The sequence below is a fragment of the Trypanosoma rangeli genome (genome assembly GCF_003719475.1).
Source record: "Trypanosoma rangeli strain AM80 chromosome Unknown Tra_15.4_contig_00142, whole genome shotgun sequence".
Classification (NCBI taxonomy): Eukaryota; Euglenozoa; class Kinetoplastea; order Trypanosomatida; family Trypanosomatidae; genus Trypanosoma; species Trypanosoma rangeli.
The window spans coordinates 19,668-43,304 of record NW_021705888.1 but is presented as its reverse complement, the minus strand read 5'-3'; the positions used below and the strand labels follow the sequence as shown (position 1 = coordinate 43,304).

The 23,637-nt window shown below is 54.1% G+C and overlaps 12 protein-coding genes and 1 pseudogene across 12 annotated transcripts, besides 9 other annotated features; 12 read left to right on the top strand and 1 right to left on the bottom strand.

Moving 5' to 3' along the window:
- Nucleotides 1-261: 261 nt before the first annotated feature.
- TraAM80_04743 (uncharacterized protein) lies at nucleotides 262-1,662 on the top strand (the record flags this gene model as incomplete). Its single annotated transcript, XM_029381658.1, has 1 exon — nucleotides 262-1,662. The coding sequence occupies one exon, from the start codon at nucleotides 262-264 to the stop codon at nucleotides 1,660-1,662; it is 1,401 nt and encodes a 466-aa protein (XP_029238485.1).
- Nucleotides 1,663-2,382: 720 nt separating this feature from the next.
- Nucleotides 2,383-3,177, top strand: TraAM80_04742 (uncharacterized protein; the record flags this gene model as incomplete). Its single annotated transcript, XM_029381657.1, has 1 exon — nucleotides 2,383-3,177. One exon carries the CDS (start codon nucleotides 2,383-2,385, stop codon nucleotides 3,175-3,177), a length of 795 nt encoding a protein of 264 aa, XP_029238484.1.
- Nucleotides 3,178-3,307: 130 nt separating this feature from the next.
- Nucleotides 3,308-7,555, top strand: TraAM80_04741 (methyltransferase; the record flags this gene model as incomplete). Its single annotated transcript, XM_029381656.1, has 1 exon — nucleotides 3,308-7,555. The coding sequence occupies one exon, from the start codon at nucleotides 3,308-3,310 to the stop codon at nucleotides 7,553-7,555; it is 4,248 nt and encodes a 1,415-aa protein (XP_029238483.1).
- A 300-nt stretch (nucleotides 7,556-7,855) lies between these two features.
- TraAM80_04740 (uncharacterized protein) lies at nucleotides 7,856-8,977 on the top strand (the record flags this gene model as incomplete). The annotated part of the gene is made up of 1 exon (XM_029381655.1): nucleotides 7,856-8,977. One exon carries the CDS (start codon nucleotides 7,856-7,858, stop codon nucleotides 8,975-8,977), a length of 1,122 nt encoding a protein of 373 aa, XP_029238482.1.
- A 216-nt stretch (nucleotides 8,978-9,193) lies between these two features.
- Nucleotides 9,194-9,212: a microsatellite.
- Nucleotides 9,213-9,327: 115 nt separating this feature from the next.
- TraAM80_04739 (superoxide dismutase) lies at nucleotides 9,328-10,237 on the top strand (annotated as a pseudogene).
- A 1,212-nt stretch (nucleotides 10,238-11,449) lies between these two features.
- Nucleotides 11,450-11,893, bottom strand: TraAM80_04738 (uncharacterized protein; the record flags this gene model as incomplete). Its single annotated transcript, XM_029381654.1, has 1 exon — nucleotides 11,450-11,893. One exon carries the CDS (start codon nucleotides 11,891-11,893, stop codon nucleotides 11,450-11,452), a length of 444 nt encoding a protein of 147 aa, XP_029238481.1.
- A 21-nt stretch (nucleotides 11,894-11,914) lies between these two features.
- Nucleotides 11,915-12,238, top strand: TraAM80_04737 (uncharacterized protein; the record flags this gene model as incomplete). Its single annotated transcript, XM_029381653.1, has 1 exon — nucleotides 11,915-12,238. The coding sequence occupies one exon, from the start codon at nucleotides 11,915-11,917 to the stop codon at nucleotides 12,236-12,238; it is 324 nt and encodes a 107-aa protein (XP_029238480.1).
- An 81-nt stretch (nucleotides 12,239-12,319) lies between these two features.
- Nucleotides 12,320-12,339: a microsatellite.
- A 540-nt stretch (nucleotides 12,340-12,879) lies between these two features.
- Nucleotides 12,880-14,784, top strand: TraAM80_04736 (dentin sialophosphoprotein precursor; the record flags this gene model as incomplete). Its single annotated transcript, XM_029381652.1, has 1 exon — nucleotides 12,880-14,784. One exon carries the CDS (start codon nucleotides 12,880-12,882, stop codon nucleotides 14,782-14,784), a length of 1,905 nt encoding a protein of 634 aa, XP_029238479.1.
- A 633-nt stretch (nucleotides 14,785-15,417) lies between these two features.
- Nucleotides 15,418-15,501: a microsatellite.
- Nucleotides 15,502-15,534: 33 nt separating this feature from the next.
- On the top strand, nucleotides 15,535-16,713 carry TraAM80_04735 (uncharacterized protein; the record flags this gene model as incomplete). The annotated part of the gene is made up of 1 exon (XM_029381651.1): nucleotides 15,535-16,713. The coding sequence occupies one exon, from the start codon at nucleotides 15,535-15,537 to the stop codon at nucleotides 16,711-16,713; it is 1,179 nt and encodes a 392-aa protein (XP_029238478.1).
- A 206-nt stretch (nucleotides 16,714-16,919) lies between these two features.
- Nucleotides 16,920-17,028: a sequence feature (A-rich).
- A 244-nt stretch (nucleotides 17,029-17,272) lies between these two features.
- TraAM80_04734 (uncharacterized protein) lies at nucleotides 17,273-17,599 on the top strand (the record flags this gene model as incomplete). The annotated part of the gene is made up of 1 exon (XM_029381650.1): nucleotides 17,273-17,599. The coding sequence occupies one exon, from the start codon at nucleotides 17,273-17,275 to the stop codon at nucleotides 17,597-17,599; it is 327 nt and encodes a 108-aa protein (XP_029238477.1).
- Nucleotides 17,600-17,826: 227 nt separating this feature from the next.
- Nucleotides 17,827-17,862: a sequence feature (A-rich).
- Nucleotides 17,863-18,047: 185 nt separating this feature from the next.
- Nucleotides 18,048-18,077: a sequence feature (A-rich).
- A 121-nt stretch (nucleotides 18,078-18,198) lies between these two features.
- TraAM80_04733 (uncharacterized protein) lies at nucleotides 18,199-19,251 on the top strand (the record flags this gene model as incomplete). Its single annotated transcript, XM_029381649.1, has 1 exon — nucleotides 18,199-19,251. One exon carries the CDS (start codon nucleotides 18,199-18,201, stop codon nucleotides 19,249-19,251), a length of 1,053 nt encoding a protein of 350 aa, XP_029238476.1.
- Nucleotides 19,252-19,670: 419 nt separating this feature from the next.
- Nucleotides 19,671-19,690: a microsatellite.
- An 80-nt stretch (nucleotides 19,691-19,770) lies between these two features.
- TraAM80_04732 (uncharacterized protein) lies at nucleotides 19,771-21,636 on the top strand (the record flags this gene model as incomplete). The annotated part of the gene is made up of 1 exon (XM_029381648.1): nucleotides 19,771-21,636. The coding sequence occupies one exon, from the start codon at nucleotides 19,771-19,773 to the stop codon at nucleotides 21,634-21,636; it is 1,866 nt and encodes a 621-aa protein (XP_029238475.1).
- Nucleotides 21,637-22,034: 398 nt separating this feature from the next.
- Nucleotides 22,035-22,053: a microsatellite.
- Nucleotides 22,054-22,164: 111 nt separating this feature from the next.
- Nucleotides 22,165-22,196: a microsatellite.
- A 143-nt stretch (nucleotides 22,197-22,339) lies between these two features.
- On the top strand, nucleotides 22,340-23,503 carry TraAM80_04731 (GPI transamidase component Tta1; the record flags this gene model as incomplete). The annotated part of the gene is made up of 1 exon (XM_029381647.1): nucleotides 22,340-23,503. The coding sequence occupies one exon, from the start codon at nucleotides 22,340-22,342 to the stop codon at nucleotides 23,501-23,503; it is 1,164 nt and encodes a 387-aa protein (XP_029238474.1).
- Between the last annotated feature and the right edge of the window lie 134 nt (nucleotides 23,504-23,637).

Below are 23,637 nucleotides of genomic sequence, written 5' to 3'. Positions count from 1 at the left end.
ACCTTTGTCTTCTCCTCGGGCCTCGTTTGCCTTGCGTTTTAATTCGACTTCTAATCCAGCACTGCCGTATTAAGTGGCTTTGGCTGTTTTGCTGGTCGAAGAGACTTGTTTTTTTTTTTTTTGTGAACGATGGTGAATGCGTCTGTATTTCTGTGTCTTCTATTCATGTATATCCACGGATATCTCTGCATTCATATCTCTGTTCCTTTTTCTTCCGTTGATAGTTTTTTCTTTTGACTTTTGAAAATGCACCTTCGGTGCATGCCCTGCAGCCGATTGTTGGTTTCACGTTTATGTATCATTGCGGCAATTCAGCTTTGTTTACTTGTTTTAATTGTGAACCCTGTCAAAGTGCCGGCTACATGGTTGCAGTCGCCCCCCAAATCGTGGAATGGCACTGCCAATGCTGGGAATGTTTCACAGGCCAATGTACTGGGGTGGAGTGGGACGAGGTGTGGTCCTGGCGCCGTTCTGTCGCGCAGTAGTTTGCGTTTTGATTGTAGGATGCCCAACAGAGCGGAAAAGCCCATATCTCCCCCGTTCTGTGACCTGATTCTTCGTGCTGGCCCACCACCCTGTGGTTTTTATGTCGGAGGGAGCTTCAAAAAGCCGTTGAGACTCCTGAGTTTGTCTGAGCTGAGGCAGCGGCGTGCCGACGGGCGTGCCGCGTGTGCCTCGCGATGGACGTACGACGGAGTGCAGCACAACTCGATGCCCCGCGCTGCTGAAACTGGTGATCAGGGGCTCGGGTTTGAGGTGCGACCTGCCTCGTGCCCGAGCTACCGCTACTTTTCTTCGTTGGAGGCGTTATCGATCCTACACTACGCGAGCATTGGTTACAACGGGTACGGCATTGTTGTCAGTGGTGACTCGATGATGAGGCAGATACTTCTGCGGCTGATGTTTTTTCTGCGTGGCGAGGAACTGTTTGCCGAACACTACTTTCACTTTGACGCGCTGTATATTGTGTACGAGGATCATGACGAGCTGGCTCTTTCCTTTAACTGCACCCACAGAGCTCTGCTGGCGAAGTACTTTCCTGGGTACAAGGTGGGATCCAACATGGGAGCCTCCTGCGACGGGGTTCAACCCCGTGAGCGGGTTCTTGCCATCCTATTATTTTTGTGGGATCCCGTGGTGGGTGAGTTTCGCGAAGATCCCCTTTTAATGCAAGGTCCGCCACTGCATTTGGCCTCCTACATGTACTGGTGGAAGGAAAGGTCAGATAGTGTCCAGGACCTAACACAATATTTCCGTCGCGTAAAAAGCCGAAGGTTTGATAACGCAACGAAAGTCAATAGAACAAGAATAAACTACATCTACTTCACCACACCCAGACTGGAGCTCGTGGGTCCTCATGTTGTCCCCAACGACGTGCGCCTAAAACGAAACACGCTGGCATGGAATGCCCTTAAATCGATGCAGGAGGAGTGGGACAAAGTGGGCGCAGGAAAACCACCAATATCGTTGGTGGACTTTGCCGCCTTGGCGGATGTGCGACGTCTGCGCCGGACGGGGGATTTGATGCATTTTATGTGCACATGGAATCCGAGTAGTCCAGGCGAGATTTCAAGAATTATAATTACGCATGCGTCGTGCAGGGACCCTATGAATTTGGCGGTGGTGCAGTGGACCTTGCATTTGCTTTGGACAGGGCTGTAACCCCGTGCCTTGTTGTTTTTGTGCAACTATTTTATTTCTGTGGTGCATAGGAGTTTTTTTTTTCCTTTGCGGGTTATGTGACAGAACAGACACGTTGGAATGGTCTCCCATAATATGTTTGCTGGGCCCTTCTTGGGCACAGGGGTGCTGCGGTGCTGGCTCGGTGCGGCAAGCAGGCGGGGACGGGTCGCAGAAGTGTGGGACCTCACTCTTTTGATGGTCACTGTTCCCGTTAGTTGCCTTTCGTGGCGTTGGTGTCTTGTCTTGCAGAGTCCGAAACACGGCTTTATGACCGATACGATTACTCACACGATAAATGTGGTTTTTAAATTGTCTGTATCTTAATTTTAGACCCGTGCATCTAGGAGGTATACGTTTGGATGTGTGCCTGTTCAACCTCTTTTTTTCTCCCCCCCCCCCCCCCCTGAAATGGCGAGAACAATGCTCTGCAGCGGTTGGTGTTCGCGTATACTATATACCTTGGCCATTTCTTGGGTGTTTTTTTTTCATATATAAGAGTATGTGCGTGCAGAGTACGGGGAGTAAGTAAGAGTGCTGGATTTGTCTAAATCCGTTTTTTGGTTTTGTTGTTCTGGTTGTGTCGCTTTGTGGATGAGCTTATAAAGAGAGCGTTACCTTTTTTTTCTTTTGCCATTGTGGTGTGGGTGTTGGATTCGCTAATGGCGGGGGACGCTTAGTAGGAGGTAAAGTTGCACTGTGATGGAGGCGAGGTTGGAGGTCGTTGTTGCGGCGCTGCAGGGCCAGCTTGGCCAAAATGGGATTCACCCTTCTCCATCGCGTGTTTACGGCATTGCATGGGAGTTGGTAAAAGCAGTGGCGGCAACGGAGCGTCAGTGCCAGCTGCTGCGCCTCCTCGCATTCTTTGAGACGAGTCAGGAGCACTGCACGGCAGGGCACGTTATTTCAGCAGGGGCGTTGATGTGTGCCGGTGGCATGTTATCAGACGAGGATGTGCGACGATGGGAAAGGGCGATGTATTTGATGCTAGTGGCACACCCACCGTTTGCGAAGGACGTCATCTCGGCTGCTTGCTATTGTGTTGCGCAGCTAGCCGTGTGCGGCGGCTCCGTCGCGTTGGTTGGCACAGCTGGGACGTCGTTACAGAACTCTGCATCTACTGCAATTTTGCCGGAGGAGGTTGCAACGGAGCTGCTGGCAGAATGTGCAGATGCTCTTGTGAGGGCACACCAGGGGGAGGAGGAAGGGGCTGGAGGCACAAAGGGGGAAACGGAGTTGACAGAAAAAGGCCCGCAGCAGGCCGCGGCGCTTCGGGATGCGTTGATTGGATATGCACTGGATGCGCTTTTCTTTAGGCGTGGAGCTGTGGAGCTGAGTTCTCTTCTCTCCCGCCGTGTGTTGATACCGCTGCTCCTTTGCGGTGGCCACGCATCTCTTACCAGCCACCACGCGCGTATCCAGTCGTTGCTGCAGTCGCTTGCAGAAGAGACGGCGCGGCAGGGTCGAAGTGGTCGTTTTTATCGCGGCTCTTTTTGAATATTTGTTTCGCTTTGCCGATGGCAACAAGGACCGCGACTACCGCTGCTCCCCGCAGCTCTGGAACACACTTCATGCAGCCTTCTGGGATGCTCTGACGTGCGACGCAGACGCTGGAAGACGCGGCAACATGCAGTTGCGTGTGGAGTACCTTTTAAAGCGCATCGTTGCCTTCACACATGAGCAGGAGATACAGGAGAAGTGGACAGGCAACGTATTCTTCCATGAATACTTTGTGTGGAAGCCCGCGGTAAGCCACAATCAGTGGGGATTGTTCTTTCTTGTTGCTGAGGCCACCAACGAGTTCGGCCTGCATATCATTCAACCCGCACTCCCGAAACTCGACGCTCTAGTGGAGGTCTTGACACACGATGCTGTGGCATGGGCTGCCATCAAAGATGGCGGCAACACAGAGGCGGTGACGTCGTCAACGCACTTTGTGGCTGGCTTTCACCCAGCATGGGTAGAACTGCTCTTTTTGAAGATGCTGTTGCATCCAAACACGGCCGTCCGAAAAGCTGGGCTGCAGCGGTTATGGTCGCTGAGTACACCGGTGCTGAGACTTTTCTCAAGCGGTTTTCTCTTCACAAACGCCGTGGAGGCTTCCGTGGACTTGCGGCTTTGCGCAGAAGTTGACCGCGCGCCGCATGCGGCGATATTTTCCATGCCGAAGGGATTTGAGGGGGCTGAGGTGCGTGCGCTGGAGGGAGTGGCGGGACCACTTGCGGATCAACTCGAGCATTTTTACGCTCGCCTTTTTCGGGATGTCTTACGCACGACTCAGGAACGCAAGGAAGCCATATCTTATCTCCTGCATGGCGTGCTGGAGAGACCCAGCGTGTATGGTGTGACGATGCTGCTTCGTATTCTTCACGGCGTTGCAGAGGCTCTGTCGCTTGATGGGGATGCGGGGAGTAGAGAGGCGACTGTGGGGATGATCACTGATGCGGATTTTCTGCACTCGATGCTGCTTCTTTTGAAAGATGCAGCAAATGATGGTGTTCCATTTTGGCTTGATGTTCGTCTCAGCGCGGTGGCTTTTAGTACGCTTCTGCACTTTGCCCGGATTGATCCCACGGCGATGCGCCAGTGCGACGGCTTTTGGAAGCTGTTTTGTGTCTGTGGTCCTCTTGGGAGTCCCGGCGGGGGTAGTGCTGCTGCTGTTGACTCCATCGGGAACATTGGTGCACTCGGCACATGCATTCACCCTTGCTTTCTCAACGAACAGCTGCTGCGGATGTCTAGGGCCGCTCCGATTGGAGGGAGCGAGCTCGGCTTCATGCGCACCATGTTGCGAACCGATTACCTGCGTGAGGAGGTGCGACAGTTTCTTTGCCTCGCCGCCTTTGACGAGGTGCGTGGAAAACAGCTTTTTTTCCTTTGTGGATCCTTGCACCTGGGAGAGCCTGAGGACCGGCAGCTGCTCGCAGATGTGGCGCAGGAGATTGGGGCAACGCTTCTCTCTTTTGCAAAGCGGCCGTACGGCCCGACTGCATCGTTCCTCGCGGCGTTGGTTGCATTTGTGGAGTTTCATCATTCTGTTGGAACGGTGGCTTGCACGCAGTACTACTCGCGGACGACGATTGCTGATTTGCGTGGCACTCTGCATACAGTGGCGTTCAGTGCCCTTCGACAGGCTACTCGGGCGATGATGCAAGTGAACTCCTTTGAGGATTTTTGTGGGGATGTTTGGGCGTTGCAGCACACTTTGGAGTGGGACGCTGTTGTTGCGGCGACCCTGTCTGCAGGACAAATCGCCGTTGCCCACGACCCCGCGGCTGCAACGACGTGGTCTCAGTCACGCCAGTGCGTGGCGGACGTACTGGAGTTGTTGCTTCTTTTAGATGCCAATCGGACTCCGTCTGCAGCCCCTGCGGGTGATACGATCAGAGTGACTCGGCACTTCGCCCAAATGGTTGTAGCCAGGAATATGTCTCGCCTCCTGCAGAGTGTGCTCTCCAGCCTGATCGTATTGGATACACCCAACCGTACATTGGAAAACGTGAACACGGCGGATGTTGCATGTCGTCTGCATTTTGGCATGACGGATCTTGTGCACTGGATTCGAAGCCTCATGCAGTGCCCTTCCTTGCGACTCTTGACATGCGATGTGCCTTGTCCACTAACTAGCCTTTCATGGGCGACGCTCTTGGCACAGTACTATGGTGGCGTTTACAACTCAGTCTTTGTTCTCTGCAGCTGCGTGGAACCAGCGGAGAGCCCAGAATTGGTTTTGGAACTTCAGGACTACGCCCTAGACCATGTGGAACGCTGCTGGAGCACAAACCTTGCAAGCGTTTACGATATTCTTGCCTGGGTGGCCAACAGTGCGGCTGCCACGGAGAGGGATACAGGGCGCGACAGGGGCGTGAACCACCGTGCCATCATCAGCGCCATGTTTGTGCACTTGAAAGATGTTGGGGCCAGAGACCATGGACGCGTCTCCGTCCTTGCGTTCAACGCCCTCCGCTGTGGTGTGACTGAGCATGGAGACTTGGTCAAGTCACACATCTCAAGGACGCTGCTCGATGAGGCGGAATCGGAGCGCTCGGTGTATGTGGCGGCAGTGACCATAGCGACGGAGGTGCTTCGTGACCCCGCGGCAAACTGGCCGCGCTTGCAAGATCTCCTTCTACATGTCGCCGTCTTGTATAACTCTGGGCGCGATGAGGAGGCCTCAGAGATGATGGTGGCGACCACAGAGCCGTTGCTGCTTCTGTGGCCTGAGGCTCTACGCATACAGTACCCGCCAACTGTGCGACTCTCATCGGTTGGCCGCGCCCTCGCAATCTCCACCATCTTGTGGTGTTGTCATTTGCGGCACGACTGGGCGACGGCGCTCTCGTTGGAGTTGCTGGACTGGAACACCACTCACGTCGCCGTCAAGCATGAACCGTGCATGCCGAACTCCAAACCCCATCGCTGTCGTCTTCGTCTGTGGCAGTTGCTTTGTGCGCTGCTTCCGATGATTGATGATGCGACTGCGCAGCGGGATATTTTGCAGCGGGTCTTGCAGGTGTGTCTGCCTCTTATCAACATGGGCAGTGTGAGACGACTGATGGAGATTTACGCGCTAAAAATCCTGGAGCGCCAGCCCGCACTCTACACTCTGCTAGATGCGGCGCTGGCAAACTACAGTCTACGACCGCAGGTTTGTGGGAGTTATCTCCTGATCATAGCGCAAATGATACTTCGACAGCTTCGAGGGGAGGTGGCTTGCGTGGACGGTCTCTTTGAGACGCTGCTTCACCGTCTTTTTCAGCAGAGTACTTCGCATCAGCACCTCCTGCGGATCATCTGTCACATTGGACTCTACCACATTCATGCGACCTGTGCGGTGCAGGGGGTAAGGTTCCTCCCTACGGAGGAGGAGGTCTTTGACTACATTGCTCGTGCACCAGAGCATGTGAAGTTCCGCGACAAGCACGCGGAACAGCTGTTCTTTAATCTGGCGGAAGCCTGCACCCCGCGACAACTCTTTTGCATTCAGCGAAGGGAGGGAAACAACATTCTCACGGAAAGTGTACCAGCCGCTGCCTTTGAGCGAATGCGGTTTCTGGAGCACGAGTTCCGCTGCCTCATTGGGGCGCTAAGCCCGGTGGAGATGCTTCGTGTGCGGCGAATCTCGGATTGCATCGACAGTCGCCGCCTACTCGAACCCCTCAAGGACTTTCCGTACATTCCACATACGGAGACCCATACAACATACTGTGTGGATTACACCGCTGAGTCCGTGGCACTTCTAATGGAGGACGGCGACATCAAGAACAAAAGCGGCATCAGAAGCGGCGTCAGGAACACAAACAACAACGTGGGTGACGGGGATGAAGACATTCAGCGGAAGGTAACGCCGTGGTGGAGCGGCCTGGTGTACAACGAGCTCCACCCGCGAGCATTAAAACATAATAAGCGACAACCCATTATTGTGATAGGTTCGTTACTGCAAAACCCTGTGAATGTTGCCGGTCTTTTTCGTTGCGGTGAAGTCTTCACCGTGGAGAAGGTTGTCGTGTCTGACCCAGCCGTTTTTGAGCACCCGCACTTTGTGGCCGCCGCGCGCAGTGCCGAGCTATGGTTGCCGTGGGAGGCAGTGCCGGCAAAAAATCTGCCGCCATTTTTGGGTTCCCTGCGGCGCAATGGCTATACACTTATTGGCATTGAGCAGACGGCAGGAAGCGTGTCGATGGCGTCGTATCATTTCCCTGAGCGCGCTGTTATTCTCCTTGGTGCAGAAGGCCACGGCGTTCCAGCGGAGCTTCTGCCGTTATTGGATGTATGTGTGGAAATTCCGCAGTTTGGACTGATTCGTTCGCTTAATGTACACGTGACCGGTGCCTTGGTGATGTACGAGTACACCCGACAACACCTTATGAATTAGGCGTGAGGTTTCCTTTGGTGGTAGGGAAGCAGTCGAATAAGTTGTTTTCGAATTAAGTTTTTTTTTTTGTTTTCTCTGTGCTCTTTAAGCTTGCTCCTTGTATATGGCGGGTGCCTTCTCTGGAGGCGTGTCGCCATCCCCTTCAATGTGTGTGTAGTTTGCTGTTTAATGCCATTTGCTGCGCCGGATGCATCTTCGTTTTTTTTTTTTTAATTTCCAGCTGCTTCAGTCTCTCTCTCTATCTGTCTGCACGCGTCTGTGTGGGTGTGGGTGTGGGTGGTTGGGAGTGTATTGCTGCGGATGCAGGAGGAGGCGGTGCGGGCTGCGCTGGAGAGCGGTGCATGGCGCGAGAAGAAAGACCCAAAGTCCGGCAGGACTTACTACACCAATGCACAGACACGCGTCTCGGTCTGGAACCTCGCAAAGGAGCTTGCCAAGCCGCAGCAACGGCAGACCTCCGCGGAGGAGGCTACCTTGAGCAAACTGAAGAGTCTACAGAGCCTGGGGGATGAACGGAAGGCGCAGGCGAAGCAGTGGCAGGCGGAGGAGGAGGCGCTGATGCAACTTGTGACGGAGCTGGAGCGGGAGAAGGCACAGCTCGAGAGTGAGATCACAATCATGCGGGGACCGACAGAGGCGGAGGCAGCGGCTCTACAGGAGGAGCAAAAACGGCTGCAGGACGCAAAGCAGAGCTTTGAAGTTGTTGTATCGGAGGAGCTGCGAAAGCAGGAGGAAAAAACGGCGGAATTGCATCAACTTCAGGCCCGATTGGTAACACTACGGCAGGAGCGGCAGGAGGAGCTGGAGGTGTTTGAGTCGTTGAGTAAACGACTGGGGAAGCTTCGCGAGGAGCATGCGGAGGTACTGACAGATCTGCGGCACGAGGAGGCGGTTGAAGAATCATTGCAGGATGAACTGCAGCGTGAGGAGCGGGAGTTAGAGGACGCGTTGCGTGAGGAGGCGCGCCTGAAGGAGTTTCTGAAGCTGCGGGAAGACGAGGTGGACCGCATGAAGGCCGAGTTAAAGTCTGTTTGCCAGCGAAGGGCGGCGCAGCAGCAGCAGTACCAGCGACTGGTGGAGGAGGTCGCAGGGGGTGAGATGGAAGCAGCAGAGGACACGGTAGGGGAGCCTTCGGGGTCCTCATCGCTGCGGCCTTGTCACTTGCAGCGTGAGGTGGCAACGCAAAAAAGGAACCTGCAGCGTCTAAGGAAGCAGCAACATCTCGGGACGGAGGCGGAGTGGATGGATGCGGAAAGCGCCGAGTTGCGGCGCTTCACAGCCTTGACGGAGCGTGAGGTGCAACGACTTGCTCAATTCTCACGTGAATTGAGTGATCAGACGCGAGCAGTTACGCCACTGCTGGAGGCCATCAAACGTGAAGTGCGACAGCTGGAGGAGGAGGAGGAACAGCAGTGGAAGTAATCGGGCAGGGGCAGGTGGTGACTGACGGCCCACCCATTCCCTTTTTGTTTTGCCCTCTCTCTTTCTCTCCTTTTATCGAGGCTAACTGACTCCCCAACAGGGTCTGAAGTGCCCCTCTCTCACTCTGCCGATGTCTTATGTCTCTTCGGTTGTAGTTGCGCCTTTCCACACGGAAAAAAAAAAGGTGGGGGGGGTGGTGGTCAACTCCCCCACATATTTTTTTTTTTTTTGTTTTGCACGGAGCTGTTCGTTTGCCGTTTAGATTTCTGGCTGTTTTGTTTTGTTTGCGTTGTGGTTCCTCCGTGTTTTTTTTTTGCTCCGCCTCTCTCTCGCTCGGGTCGCGCTGACGAATGCATCGTTCGGCCTTTTCAACGGGCACCGTCCCTGCGGTCGCGGCTGCGGCTGCAGCAACCGCGGCCCTGCAAGCGTCTCTCAGAGGTGGTCTCGTGATGCACACCCCGAAGTCGGATATTGAGTTGGGCCGCTTCAAGTTTATGGATCAGTACAACGAGTTTCGCAACCGCTCCGGTAAGGCTCCTGTACTATTATGTGAAGAAGTACAGCGACACGTATTGGCGCGTGAATGATTAACATACGCCGGGCAGAAAACTACCTTCATTCCAGGGATTTTTTTTTACCTCCCAACGTTAGAGTTCCCGTGATACAAGGGCTGTTTACCGCTCTTTTCCTCGTATCAGATTCGCCTGCACTACGGCCGGCATCACCGTGCCTACGCAGAAAAGTTGAACCAGTTCATTGAGGGCACGTCGCTGTGCGGGTCCAACTTGGATGATATCATCCGGCGCACGCACTATGACGTGATGCTATCCGGTGTGTACAACAACGCCGCCCAGCACTACAATCACTGCTTCTTCTGGAAGTGCATTCAACCCTACGGCAGCAACATTCCACCAGACTTGACGGCGGCTGTGGAGAAACAATACGACTCGGTATAAGCGTTCCAGAGGATTTTCACGAACGCCGCAACGAGTCTGTTTGGTAGTGGCTGGGTGTATTGGGTGTAAGACACCCGTTTGGGTCAGTTTGATATTATTTCACTACCCAACGCAGGGTGTCCACTGACCAACACACATGTGGTGCCACTGTTGTGCGTCGATGTCTGGGAGCATACCTACTACGTGGGCTATGAGAATAGCCGCGCCGCATTCCTTGCCAAGTACTTTGACGTGGTGGACTGGCACTGGGCCGAGCGTCACTGGAAGCGGGTGACAGGACAGGAGTACTACGAGAAGAAGTACTTGTAGGACTTCCACATTGCGGAAGGAAGGAGGGAAGTGGTGCATAAGATGAATGCAAATAGGGGGGCAGGGGGCGTGCTCTTGCTTCTGTTTTCATTGTGTGGGAGCGTTTGAGAGCAGTCGTTGGGTCCTTTTCCTTTAGATGTACGTGGGTAGGCATCCTTGGAGCGGAGAACATGGAGGACCGTGCGGAAAAGGAAGGTTGCGTTTATCTGCATGCAGGTTGGGGTCCTGTGGTGACAGGTAGCAGAGTGATGGTGTGGTGTTGTGACGGGGATGTGAGCAGGGTAGTTGCTAGCGGACTTCTGGTGTGGTGTTAAAGTGTGCAGGGAGGGAGGGGGGGGGGAATAAAAGTATGGATGCGTTAGGCAACGTGGAAAGGAGAAAGAAGTGCGGGCTTAAGGAATCATGGGTTAGGAGGGTGGATGGGGGAACGTTTATGTGCATGCTTCTAGTGGTACTCCGTGCAGTGAGACCTGACAGCTTTCAGTGGAAGGCGGCTTCGACATGTATCCATATATATATATATACTGTGTGTGTGTGTTGCGGATCCGCACGATGAGCGTGGATGAGCTGTGGTGGGGAGTGTAAGAGGAGAGTAGAAGTGAGTAGAGAGCGGGAGGGAGTGCAGCGTAAATGGGAGGGACGTGGCCACTTCTTTTCCATGGGGGTTGGTGGACTGTTTCTCCTCTGCCTGGACACCCGTCTGTGTTCGTATCTCTCTGTGCGTGAAATGACCCTTGAGAGTCCTTCCCCGGCCTTGGGGGAGTGCTTCTTCACACTGGACGAGAACTGCCCTTGACGACACTTTGCAACTGCGGTTTCTGCCGTCACGGCTGCTTTACCCCCTCTCCCTCTTGTGTTGTGTGCCCGGCTCTAGTGGGAGTAGCAGTTCCCTGGTGTGTGGCGCCAGCGCGTATTATTTTTATTGTTTTCGAGCTCATACTCCAAGTCCTTTTGGGGCGCGGGCCGCAGGTGAGTGGCCGAGTCTGTGGCTCTGTACTAAGGAGGACGGCGGGGCGGCAAGAATTACTGTGTAGAGGAGAGTGGCGTCAGCGCCTCGCATATGCGAAGAAAAACAACAACAACACAAAGACAGAGGCGCAGAAGAATGATGCGCCGTAGTTGTCTCGTGCTTAGCGCTGGCATGGTGGAGTACCGTGAGTGGCACCTCCACGAGCCACTGCTGCAGAACTACGAGGGCTGGCGCATCCTAGACAACCCACGCTACGAGAAGAAGTCCGACGCGTACGTCCACGACTTCACTGGCTGCGTCCGCCACTTGGACCCCATCATTGACGACCCACGGCTCACCCACAAGCAGCGTGTTTCCCGACTTTACCGATAAGCACTGAAGGAACTGCAAATGTGGCTCGTCCAGCTGAACGCACACAAATTTAATCTTGCCTACAAGGTGGTGCGTCGGCGATTTGAGATGTACCGCTACGTCACAGATCCCGCTGTGTGCGACATGATGGTGCGCCAAACGCAGAACTACCTGCGCGAGAACGCGTGCTTTTATTTTCTCCGTTGCAACAACGGCTCCCCGTGGTCGACGTACACCCTTTCCAACCCCATGTTTCATCCTGACGTGTCGCAGGTGTACGACCACTGGACACACCCAGAGGTGATGTGATACGACGACGCAAAGCTGCATCGTTGGTCGTCGCACCACCCGATGTACGCCGGGACGGGAGAGATATCTGACCGCTTTGGAGACATGGATGTTTCGCCACATCTTAGTCTCCTAACGAGCGTGATCTTTGGTTGCGTTTTCTTGTTTTCTATTTGCAGCTTTCTTGCCGTTTTTGATCGCGATGTGGACCCACACTTTGAGAAGTGGTGCGCTTCTTTTGACGACAATCTGAAGGGTGCGCTCTTCGCGGCAGAGCGGAACTCGCGCAGTAAGGCGTCGATGCTGAGGTGGGAATGGGACTGCATCATGGGAAAGATCCCGCATCAGAGTGGCTTTCACTTTTACAACGTGCAACGATTCCAGTAAGAGTGGATGATCGGCGGCCCTTTGGTGGTGGTGGGTTGTTGTTCTAGTCATGGTAGCAGTAGTAGACGTAGGAGCGATGATGGCGGCGGCGGCGGCGGCGGTAAAGGGGTGAGGGGTGTGTGTGTGTGAGAAGAAGAATAAGGGGATGGGATGGGGTGTTGGGGGAACGTTTTTTTTTTTGTTGCTGTGTTCTTCCGCATTTCGAAGTATCTGTATTTTGAGAGTAGCTAGTGGTACAAGTGTGAAGCGATTGAGGACGGGAGTAGTAGATATCATGCAAAATGAGTGTTGCAGCTGCCCCGAGTGAGGGCGGTAGCAGATGGCATGAATACATTTATCCAAGGTCACTTGATCTCTTTATCTCTCTCTCTCGTGGTGGCGTGGTGGCGGGGCCTTGCATCTGAGGGCCTTGCGAGTGATATTTATGTACCCTTTATTGGCGTGCATGTCTTGTAGAAGCGTCTCCTTCAGTTCTCATCTTTTTTTTTTTGTGGCGGTTTGTGCTACTTACTGGGTGGGTTGCAGGGAAGCTGCGAAGGACGGGATAGAAGTTTCACGGCTTGACAGCCTCAGCAGGGGGACTCTGCAGATTTCGTTCGACGTGTTGATTGGGTTTGGCTTTGCCTGGGGATATACGCTCGATGACGTCGCTGTCAGCGGACATGGGCGACCAGAGAGCGCTCCTCGTCGCAAATGAGCTGGGGCAAGCACTGATGTTCCTGCATGACGACAGCCTGGACCGGCAAAGCAGCGCCAGCGCCACCAGAGTGGACTACCAACAGATGATGGAGAGCCACACACGGCGTGCCGCGGTCATGGCGGACTATCGGCTTATGGTGGAGCGTCGGAGGAGCCAGTGCGAGCAGCAACCCACTGAGCGCGACGGGGCGGCGCAGGCTGACGGCAGTGCTCTGAGCGAGCGCCAAAGCGTGAACGAGATGTCGGTGACGGAGAGACACACCCCCAAGGCAGCGACTCTCACACCCCCTGACGCTGCCGCTGCACCTCTCGCCTTCACCACTAGCACCATTACGACTACAACCACGGCCACTTCTGTCGTCGGCGTGCCCTCTGGCCCCTCCAAGGGTTCCTGCAAGTGGACAAGGTCGTGGCGGGCTCTTGCGGATAACACCGCAAGTTCCGCAGCGAAGAAACGCCCAAAAGTAAATTCCACGCCAAACACTCTGCAAGGACGGGGTCAAGCGTCTCTGCAACAGAGAAAGACATCTGGTCTCACCGACAAAAGGCTGTCGCCGTTAACGACGCCCCGACATTTATCTCCAGCAACGTCGCAACTGTCCCCGCGTGATACATTGCAGGCCTTGCATCACACACAACTTGCATGCCGCCATGAGCCAACAGAGGGGAGCGTTTACGTCTCGACCGCAACCTCATCGTTTCGATCACTGCGGGAGCCGGTCTCCGATCATGTCCCCAACACCATGAGTCCCTCCCTGATGCACGAGGAGAACGCATCTTATGGCGTAAATGACGCCTATGGTGGTGCAAAGGCGGGGGGAGAGACGGTTGCCACGAGTCAACATGGGGACTCGACGCATCTTTTTGCCTCACCTTCAGTGTCTTCTGTTTCTGAGACGCCGCACTGCCCTGACGCCTCCACATTGGAGATTGAGACGGAGGAGGACAAACGCCTACTGCAGCAGCAAGGGGTAAGGGTGGGGGTCGCGTCTGCACGCAAAACGGGGGGAGTTTTTAGAAAATTTGTGGAAAGTAGAGCAGCGCCCTCGAGCCAGTCACAGCGACGAGTGCCGGCAGTAGAGCTGGTGGCTGTGGACGATAAAGAGGAGCCCTCATTTGCGATCTCTGACTCTTTGCACTCTATCACTGAAATGACGCCGATACTCAAGCGTTTTGGCCGTCAAGCGAAGGAAAATGTATCCGCGTGTAGGCGAACTGTGGAACCCTTCGCCGAGTCGGTGGTGGTACAGCAGCAGCCCACCGCACCGGCGAACCCCCCAGATGACGTGGCTGAGGACTCACACGTGCACGTGGAAGATGATTGCGGGAGGATGACGGAACCGATGCGTGTTGTGCAAACCGCGGTTTCCAACATGCCGCTGCGGGGTGCAACCGGTATTTTGTCGGAGCGTGGCAGTGGGTTGACGGTCGACGACAAAGCCGCGTGCATCGCTACCGTGGCAGCTGTACTGCAGGGCATTCTCGTTCAGACTCGCCGCGTGCTTCCCTGCTACTACTGTGGTGAGGCGCAGCCACTCTCCACATACCGTCTGCACTTGGATTTCTGTAAGACTCGCACAGAAGCTCTCTACACACGCTACGGACTTAATTCGATGCGTTTTATCATGAGTTTGCCCGTACTGCCTATTCCGGCGTTCATGGCCTCAGATGAGGAGAAGGGCGCGTTTGCCAGGGCATGCTACCGGAGCGTGAAGGAGTCCATTGTCCCGTGCCCGGGCTGCAACATGTCCTTTCGCATTCACGATTTCCCAGAGCATCAAGACGTGTGCATCGGCAGTCACACTAACCGTCACCGTGGCAGTCTACGTTCAAGCGTGAAGAAGTGAGATTTTACGAGAGTTAGAGTCTTTGCCCCCTTCCCTCTGCACACACACGCACAGATAGATAGAGTGTATCTGTGTGTGAGCGAAGCGGAGAAAATGAAGGTTGAAGCAAACATCAGCCAACGAAAACCGAGAAATGGGGATATGGAAGGGAGAGCCAGGGGTGTATAGACCTATAGAAGACAAGTCAGCTAAAGACTTTGTTCGCTACAATAACAATAACACGAAGACAATCTTGAGTTGATTGTATCATGCCTTCTTCTTTCCTTTATTGTACCGCATGGTGCTTACACTCGCCCACTTACTGAGTCAAGGTTACGTATGCCATGCGTTTTCGTAATCACCTCACCTCTTCCACTTTTTTGTTTTTATTTCCTTTTCTACCAGAGTACACCTTATTTTCCCGTACCTTGTTTATGTGTGTATGTGTGTGTCTGTCGCTATGTCAGCTTACTGTGACTTCGAAGTGATTCCCAGCCTCTGCCTAATTTTTTTTGTACTCCGTTTTTCTCCCTTGTGCAGTAGATAAACGAAGCAGCACTACATCGATTTTTGTTGCGTGAGGTGCGATTGGAGGCAGAAATTTCTGCAAAGTATAAAGGTCGGCGTGTGGACCAAGGAAACGGGCGCGTCAACGAGGAAGCAGAGTGAGGAGGAAGAAGCGGGTAGTGGAGTCGGTGGAAGCGCGTTGAGAGGGGGAAGGAGGGGGGGGAGGGGGAGACTGCAATTTAGAGGTAGAGGTATTATCTCATCATGACGTCGTCGCAGACTTCATCGTTTGTTGGAGGCGAAGGCCTCCAGGAGCTGCGGCGCCTGTTAGTGACCTATGAGGATGCGGTAAAGGAACTTCGTATTCCTGCCTCTGATAGGAAGTTCTACGAGGTATGCTTTGTGTCTCCATTGCGGGAGTCACTGTCGGCATGCGACGGGGATGCAGTGAGTGACAAGCTGCAGCACGAGTTGGAGGGGCGCTGCTTTCTACTCGCGAGTCTCTGCCGACATCTTGAGGAACACCGTACCGCCACTGTGCGTGTGCTTCAGTTGTGCCAGCGCCGCGACGATCTTGTAGAGGACATGCTGCGTGTTTGTGCACTGTACCAGGCAAACGGCACGCTGCTGTGTCCACCGCTGCCTCCCGATTCCTTCATGGCAGCGCTTGAGGAGCATCATCGCGTGACCTTACTTATTGTGGAGGCCATTTTTGACTGGCGTGAGCAACTTTCCTTCCCATTTCCGTTTGTTGTCTCGGGAGAAAACTACCTCTACCGTATTCTAGACGACTGTAGCCTGTTGGACGCCAGTCTACTTGGACATGTGCTTAGACTGCGGCTAACGGAGCATCCGCTTGGCTCGCACACTGTGCATGTGCCAGATCCAAAACGACGACATGGCGTTTTTATGCGCGGTGGTGGCGACCTCATCTGCGGGGAAGGCGATGGGATGCCAGTTGCCCTGCAAGGGGGGCCGTCGCGGTGGCGGCGTCAATGCTCGCACTCTTGGCCGCACGATATTCACGCCACCGTGAAGCGACGGCACCCGCTTGAGCGTAATAGGAACTTCACCGAGGTTTACCTGCAGTGGGCTGAAGCGGTGATAAAGAAGGAGAGCATTCTTCAGCAAAGGCTGATTAGTGAGTTAGTAATTAAGGCAAAACAGGGCTTTTTTACGACGCTGCTTGCGACGCCTGACATTGTGCGGGATGCCGGTTTTGGGCTGCCCCTCCTCGAGGGATGCTTTGATGTGTGGCGGGAGCGGGTCATTGGAGCAGTCAACACAGCTGCTGCTACTCCAACCACAACTACAACGACAACATGCAGCTCTAATGGGGATGTGACAAAGAGGCGGCGTGAGTCACCTGTGGAAGGGCACGCCTTGCTCCAGTGCAACGGAGGCAAACCAAAACGGGTTACACCCAATGTGGCTACCCCATGAAATTTTCCTTCACATCATAATTTTTTTTTTATCTGGTCAACATCCTTTGCCAGCTTTGGTTAACCGATGAAAGCAGGCTCGACTTTCATGCCGGACGAAAATGTTTGTGAGGTGTGAGGGAGTTGCGGGTCCTTTTTTATTTTTGTTTTTGCTTTCCTTGTGTGCATGCTTGAGGAAACGCTGATAGAAAACATTGTTACTACCATTTTTATTTTATTTTAATTCGTTTTTGGTGTTTTATTTTATTGTTCTTCTTGAATTGCTCTGTGCCTCCCCCTCTTTTTATTTTATTTTGTTTTGTTCTCTGTTTGCTTTCTATCTCTCACGAGAGGCCTCTTCACATGTCTGGGGCGTGCATGCATATATATATGTATTTTTCCTTTGTTCTTTGTTTTGTTTCTTTCTCTGCATGAACTTTTACAACTGTCTCTTCTTCTTTTTGCTTGTGTGCGTTTGCGTGTAGGTAGTCGCTGGACGTGTACTGTGCGGATCGGGTGAGGGCGTACGCCGCTCCCTCCCGCTTTACTTTAGATTGCGTTGGAGTTGTGGGTAGGACGCCATGGCGACCGGCGAGCCGACGTCTGCTCATAGTGGTGCTGGGGGGTTAGGCGAACACCCGGAGCGACACGCACACGCCCGCACTCACGTGTCGGACATTGGGGAATCAAAGAGGGCTGTGGCGTTTAAGGAGTTGAGTCGTTTGTGGCTGACCCCGTTCTTTGGCGCCAACGAACCGGAACCGCAACTCCCGTGGAACACCAAAAACCCCTGTCAAGTGTTTAGCCGATACGTGCATGAGTGCTTAGAGCACCACGACAACAACGTTGACTTTTGCCAGACGAGGTTGGCACTCCTTCAGTCGTGTTTAAATGAGTTCAATATGTAGCGCAGATTGACGATGCTATAGGGTGTGTAGGGGCAGTTGGGTTGGGGGTGGGTTTGATGGGGGGACGGGGCAGGAGTGCACTAGGGGGGTATGCTGGGAGATGGGAAGAGAGGGGATGTGTATAGTACTTTTAGAGTGAATTTGGCTGACGCATGGCAATACGCACACAGAACGGCGACTGTGTGTGTGTGCTGCTAAAACCTGATGGAGTTTGCGTCTCTCCTTGGTGTTTTTGCTTTTGTTTTGTGTGGGTGTTATTCTTTCGACAGTGTTGTTGCTCTCTTTTGGGTTTTTGCAAGGCGGTGAACGTGTTGCACTTTGTTTTCTCGTCGCTGGTGCGGCGTCCGGGCCGTTCATCCCGCTGAAATGCCCCCGCGGGTGTGTCACGTCAGATGCAGCCCGTGTGGGTTATGGGGCTTGCCTGCTGTTTGTCTGCGCTCTCCCTCACTTGTTTTTTTTTTCTTTGTGGTTTTTTTTTGGGCTTTTCGTCCTGCCCTTCTGTCTGCGGGGTGGGGGATGCCTTTGCGCACACATGCACAAACAAAAAAAAAGGCGACACCGTCCACTCTGCTTTTGTTGCTGCGGCGGTAACGCGGAAGATGCAACTCCTCCACACCGTTAGGACGTCCGACGAGGATGGCGCCTACGTCCTTGACGGCTGCCTCTGCAATGGCGGCTCCTCCTTATGCCTCTCCGTCTCCGACCACTCCATCCGGTGCTACGACGCCCAAACTGCGGGGTTTCTCTTTACGCTTCTAGGACACACCTGCGCCATCAAAGACGTGACGTCATCTGCGTCGCAGCCGACGGTTCTGTACTCCTCGCAGGAGGACACGGGGGTGATGATCACGGACCTGCGGCAAGTGAATCCTGCACACTTCCTGAGCGAGTTCTGCGGGGCTGGGGCGACGGGCGGTACAGTAGGAGTGACACCCAATGGTCAGTTTCTTGGCGTTGCTGTGGACGGCGACACCCACATCGTGGACACGCGCATGTGGCAAACGGCGCACGTTATAGCAAATATGCACCTGGACGAGATCACTCGGCTCCGTTTTCTTGACGACACGGTGTACTGCTCTGCGGGGGAGGACCAAATGATCAACTTTATTGATTCCTCCGCAGCGGTGAAGGAAAACAACATGCTTCTGCAGGCGATCTCCTGCGGGGAGGTAGTGACGAAGATGACGGCGTTTCCTGAACATGGCGCCTTGGGACTCGTTGGCTCCTGCGAAAACGCCTACCTCTGCCCCTTTGACCTGCAGGAGCGGGAGGTGCGCTACCCACGCCCTGATCACGCAACGTACCTTGTGGACATGTGCGTTCTCAACGGGCAGATCCATCTCGTGCGCGGGGTGAGAGATGAGGAAGGGAACGCCGGGCCACTTTTTCTCATGAATTGGGACACGCGCGACGTCGTGCAGTTGGCACCTGTACACAAGGAGATCTGCCGTATTGCCATTGGCATCGGGGACCGCCTCATCACTGGTGGTGAGGACAGTCTTGTGGCCTTCTGGCGCACAGCAGACGCTGCGACTGCCTTACCCACGACGGCGCCTACGGACGCTGCTGCGTCGTGGCGGGGCATGGTGAGGTCGCGTCACCACGTGACGAGGCCACTGCGGTCAATGCCGTACGCTAAAGGAGTCGATTAAACAATGGAACGAGAAGAGCGAGGAGGCGACGGGTCCACTGGTCTAATGAAGAAGTAGGTCGACGAAAAAGACGGGAAAAATAACAACGACAACGCAAACACTTACGCATGCATACATGCAGGGGAGCATGCATCTGTACTCCCGAAACAGGTGGACACGTTAAGCCTGCCCTAGTAGGGGGTTGAGGTGAGGGGTTGCCCCACCTGCATCTGTCTTGCAGGGTTTATCCCAACGGCGTTGCACCGGCTTTTTATGTGCCTGTTATTATGTTGGGCGTGTTTGTGTTGGACTCTCCCCTCCGTTTGTTGGTTTGCTTGCACGTCTTCGGGTGCATCGGCAATGCGTCTCTTATTCCCTGCCCCTCCCCCCATCCCTCTTGCAATGTGTTGTTGACGTTCTTTTTTATTTATTTATTCTGCCACACACACACACACACACAAAGACTATTGTGTGCACACCTACTGAGTGGGGTGTCCGTTGCAGAAGCAGCAGTGCCATTGAAAGTGGTGACCCTGCAGAATGAGCTCATTGGCTTCCCTCACGGCGAAGGGGGCGGCGGATGGGAGTGAGCCACTACCAAGCCCCGCAGCGGCAACTGGTGACAAACCCGCGGACGATGCAGCAGTAAAGCCACAGAAGGGATATCAGCAGCTGGAGGAGGAGAGTGCAACGCGGCTCGACGCAAAGAGCCCAACAATGTCAATGCATTCTGCCTTGAAGGGAAGAAGTGGGCGGGAACGCAGCACCGAGATGAAGCCGCGTTTTAACCCCGAGGTTTCTGTGATTGAAACACCTAGCTACGCTATTGTAATGAACGGTGAGGAGGGCGAGGGCGAGGACGAGGACGAGGATAAGGGGTTTACCGTATTCAACCGCCTTTACGAGGAGGCAAAAACGCGGCTTGAACGCGCCAAGGCGGCAAGAGACAAAGAAGGCGAGGTCGAGGACCCCGATGCGAAGGAGTGCACGTTTTCTCCCGAGGTGTCAAGTTACGCCAAACAGTTGGGGAAGTACGCGAACTTTGGGGAGTTCCTGCTGAGCCAAGAGCAGCACAGGAATACGAGTGCCATGCATTTTGAGAAAAAGAAGGAAAGATTGTTGAGCGACGAGCGCTTGGACCTCTTTGAGGACATGCCACGGGAACACAGTCTCCGCATCATTGCGTACTTGGAAAAGGAGCGTCATTACAAGGGCCCCATAAAAGGATGGTATGAACGTTTTCGTGCTTACATGAAGAAGCTGCAGAAGCCGGACCGGGAGCTGACGCCATGTAAGTCTAAAACGCAGTCGGATGCGTCTTCCGTGCACAGTGGTGTTGCTTGTGACGGCGCCGTCTTTGAGCGGCTCTATGAGGATGTGGTTGTGCGGGCGATTTCGCAGCGCATTATGATGATGACGCGGCTTGAGAAAGAGGCTCAGGAGCTGTATCACCCCATCACAAATGAGTCCGAGTATTGGTCAAGTGAGAGCCAAAGCAGTCTGTCTTCCTATAAGCAGAGGAGCGATAGCGGTAGTAGCGGCAATCGGTGCCTCCCGAACCGGGGTGGACAGTTTGCCGCTGTCCACCGCGATCCCAGTAGCAGCGTCTTTGAGGAACTCTATGCCATGAGCGAGGAGCACCGTCGTCGCCGGGAGCTGCGCGCACTGGAGGCTTTGGGCAATCAGGAGGAGCTTACCTTCCGGCCGGTGACAAACCCGCGAAGCAGCAAAATCATCATGGAGCGCGCCATTGCCCGTGCGAAGGGTGAATTGCCAGAGCGCACCACGAGAAAGCAGGGGCTCAGGGATGCCGAGGGCAACGACCAGCTGGAGGCGAACTCGCAGCAGCGGAGGCGCAACATTAGGTTTCACCCTGACATTTTCTGTTCACGGTTGCAGCGCAAAGAGTCAGAGCGGATGCGGCGTCTGGCAGCGCTCCAGCGCAGGTTGCGTACGGATGAGGTCTTGGAGTGTACCTTTCGCCCACGCATCTCCCGCAACAGCCAAATGATGGCACTGCAGAAGGGCTACGGCCAGATCACATTCCCCCCCGCGTCAGATGCCTACCCGAGTCAACCTCGCCGTCACCCATTGGGAAGCGAGGAGGACGACGATGGCGATGATGAGGTTCGCGACCGTGACGCTGGTAGCATTCTTCTTCAGCAAGATCCCTGCCGCCACTATTCGCAACACCAGCAGGACACCTCTCACCGTAGTAGCAGCAAGCGGAAGGCGAGGGACAATGTCACTAGGACGGAGCAGAACAGCAGCGGCGTGGAGGTGCCGGTCAGACGCATGTTTGATGCCGAGGTGGGAGACAGTTACCTTTCTGCGCTCTCGTCGGAGATTCAGGGGATTCTCTCGCAGTGGGCGGAGGTGGCGGAACAGGAGAGAGCCACCATCTGAGCGAGCACACAAGCAGGACACCCAAGGAAGGGTGCAAAACGGTGGCAGCTGTAAAGAACAAAATGAACACTTCAGTCAAGTGAAATTCAAAAACCAGAGCAGCAGGCATGTACAGACGCACACGAGGAGGCGGAAAAGGTAGAAGGCGAGAGTAGGTGCATCACCGTGTTTTTGTCGGTGCCACTGCGGTAAGTTTTTTTTTTTGTGTTTAATGTGTCCACAACGCATGGTGTCATGATATTTATGTATTTGTACCCATTTATATACGAGGTATTTCTCTGTACGAGTTTGACTGTACCATTTTCTTCTTTCTTTAGACACCACAGTGACAATTGAAGGTGTCCCCGTTTCTGCTTACCGCTCCTCTTATTATTATTCTTTGCAGTTCACTGCCGCCAATATATATATATATATATACTTTTTTTTATCGACTATCTTTATTACTGCTTCCCCGCCTATGCCTCCAGGAAGTGAGAATAGTGACCTTTTCAACATGTGAAGAAAGTCAATATATTCGATGCGTGGCTCTATATATATGTATATCTATATATATACATATAGCACCCCTTTTTCTCTTGTGTTTTTTTTTTTACTTTTGTCCATTTTTTCTCGCTGTTTGTCTTCCTCCGTATTTGCTGCGTGACGGCCATCAGTAGCTTGGGAAGGAACTAAAAGAGACGCAAGCAAGGGGTAAATGAGGAATATGCAGGGAACGACACCGGCAAAAAGCACAGAGAGAAGGAGCGGCGAGGGGCGGAAAAGTACGAAGGGAGAAGGAGACTGGCGTCTTCGCGTGGACACGCCCTGGGCAGCAGCGTGCATTGCTATCCTGCTTGTCGCCCTCGGTCTGCACTATAAGGCACTTTGCGAGGACCGCACCGAGTTGTTACTGCCAGAGCTTATCAACTCGATGGAGACACAGTGCTGCTCGTTGGGCGACGTATTTGAGCGTCCCGCGACGGAGCCGCTGCTTCATCCTGTGCCCTCACAGTTTGGCGTGGCGGTATGGGTTGAGCGCGAGCCTTGGTCGTTGCCGGTGCACGACGCGCTCGATCGCATTGAAGAGGCAATTAGTCGGGGCTTAGACGCCACTACTGCCGCGGCATCAGGGCCGCGTGGGCCGCGGTTAATTCAGCGCATGGTGCGTGTGGCTACAAAACGGTTGGGGAATGGCAGTGGACAGGGCGACAGTGCCTCTCTCGTCCTTGATGCAACAACTCAACAGCTAGGCTTGGGGGTTGCCAAACACGTTTGCACAGCGGATTTGCGTGGAGAGGTGGTGATGTACGGTATAAGTTTCTTCCGCCGAGCGACCTCGGCTGCCGGTACTTCACACGTGGAATGTCTATCTTTTGATGAGGGGCGGGCGTACTGCACCATTCCGGAAAACGCATCTTCGACGTGGTTGTCGCGGGAAGTGCCAGCCGCCGTTGCAACGTTGATGTCCCGTTGGTTGAAACTGTCTAGCTTTCGTGACACGGCCGAGGTGCAGCGGTGGACGTTGAAGCGTAAGGTGCACAGTTGCATCTACGCTCTGCGAGCCCTGCGGCAGCTTGAGCGCTCTGTCGCCACCCACCCAGACATGCCAGCACCGTTAGACGTGGCTGAGACGGTCCATCGACTGCAGGCGTTGATTGAAGCCGGGGATTTCATACAATTTGCGCGGGCTGCGGACGACCTGCAGTTTCACCCACTTCTTCTGCCCCAACTGTACATTCCGTTGGACCAGGCGCTGGTGATTCATTTCTCGATCCTGCTGCCTGTGGCAGTCATGACAATTCTTGGAGTGCGCCTGACCATTGCGGCCCGAAAGCGGCGGCGCAACGCCGCAAAAAAACAAGAAACACCAGATGTGAAAAACGACTGACCGGAAGAACACCAGCGAGAATGGAATTGGGGCATTGGTGCCCTTTCTTCCCCCTTTTTTTTATTATTAGTTTTTTTCCTTCCCCTTCTCCCCTCCAATGATTGCGTGTTTGGGCTCTTTTAGATGATGTTCCT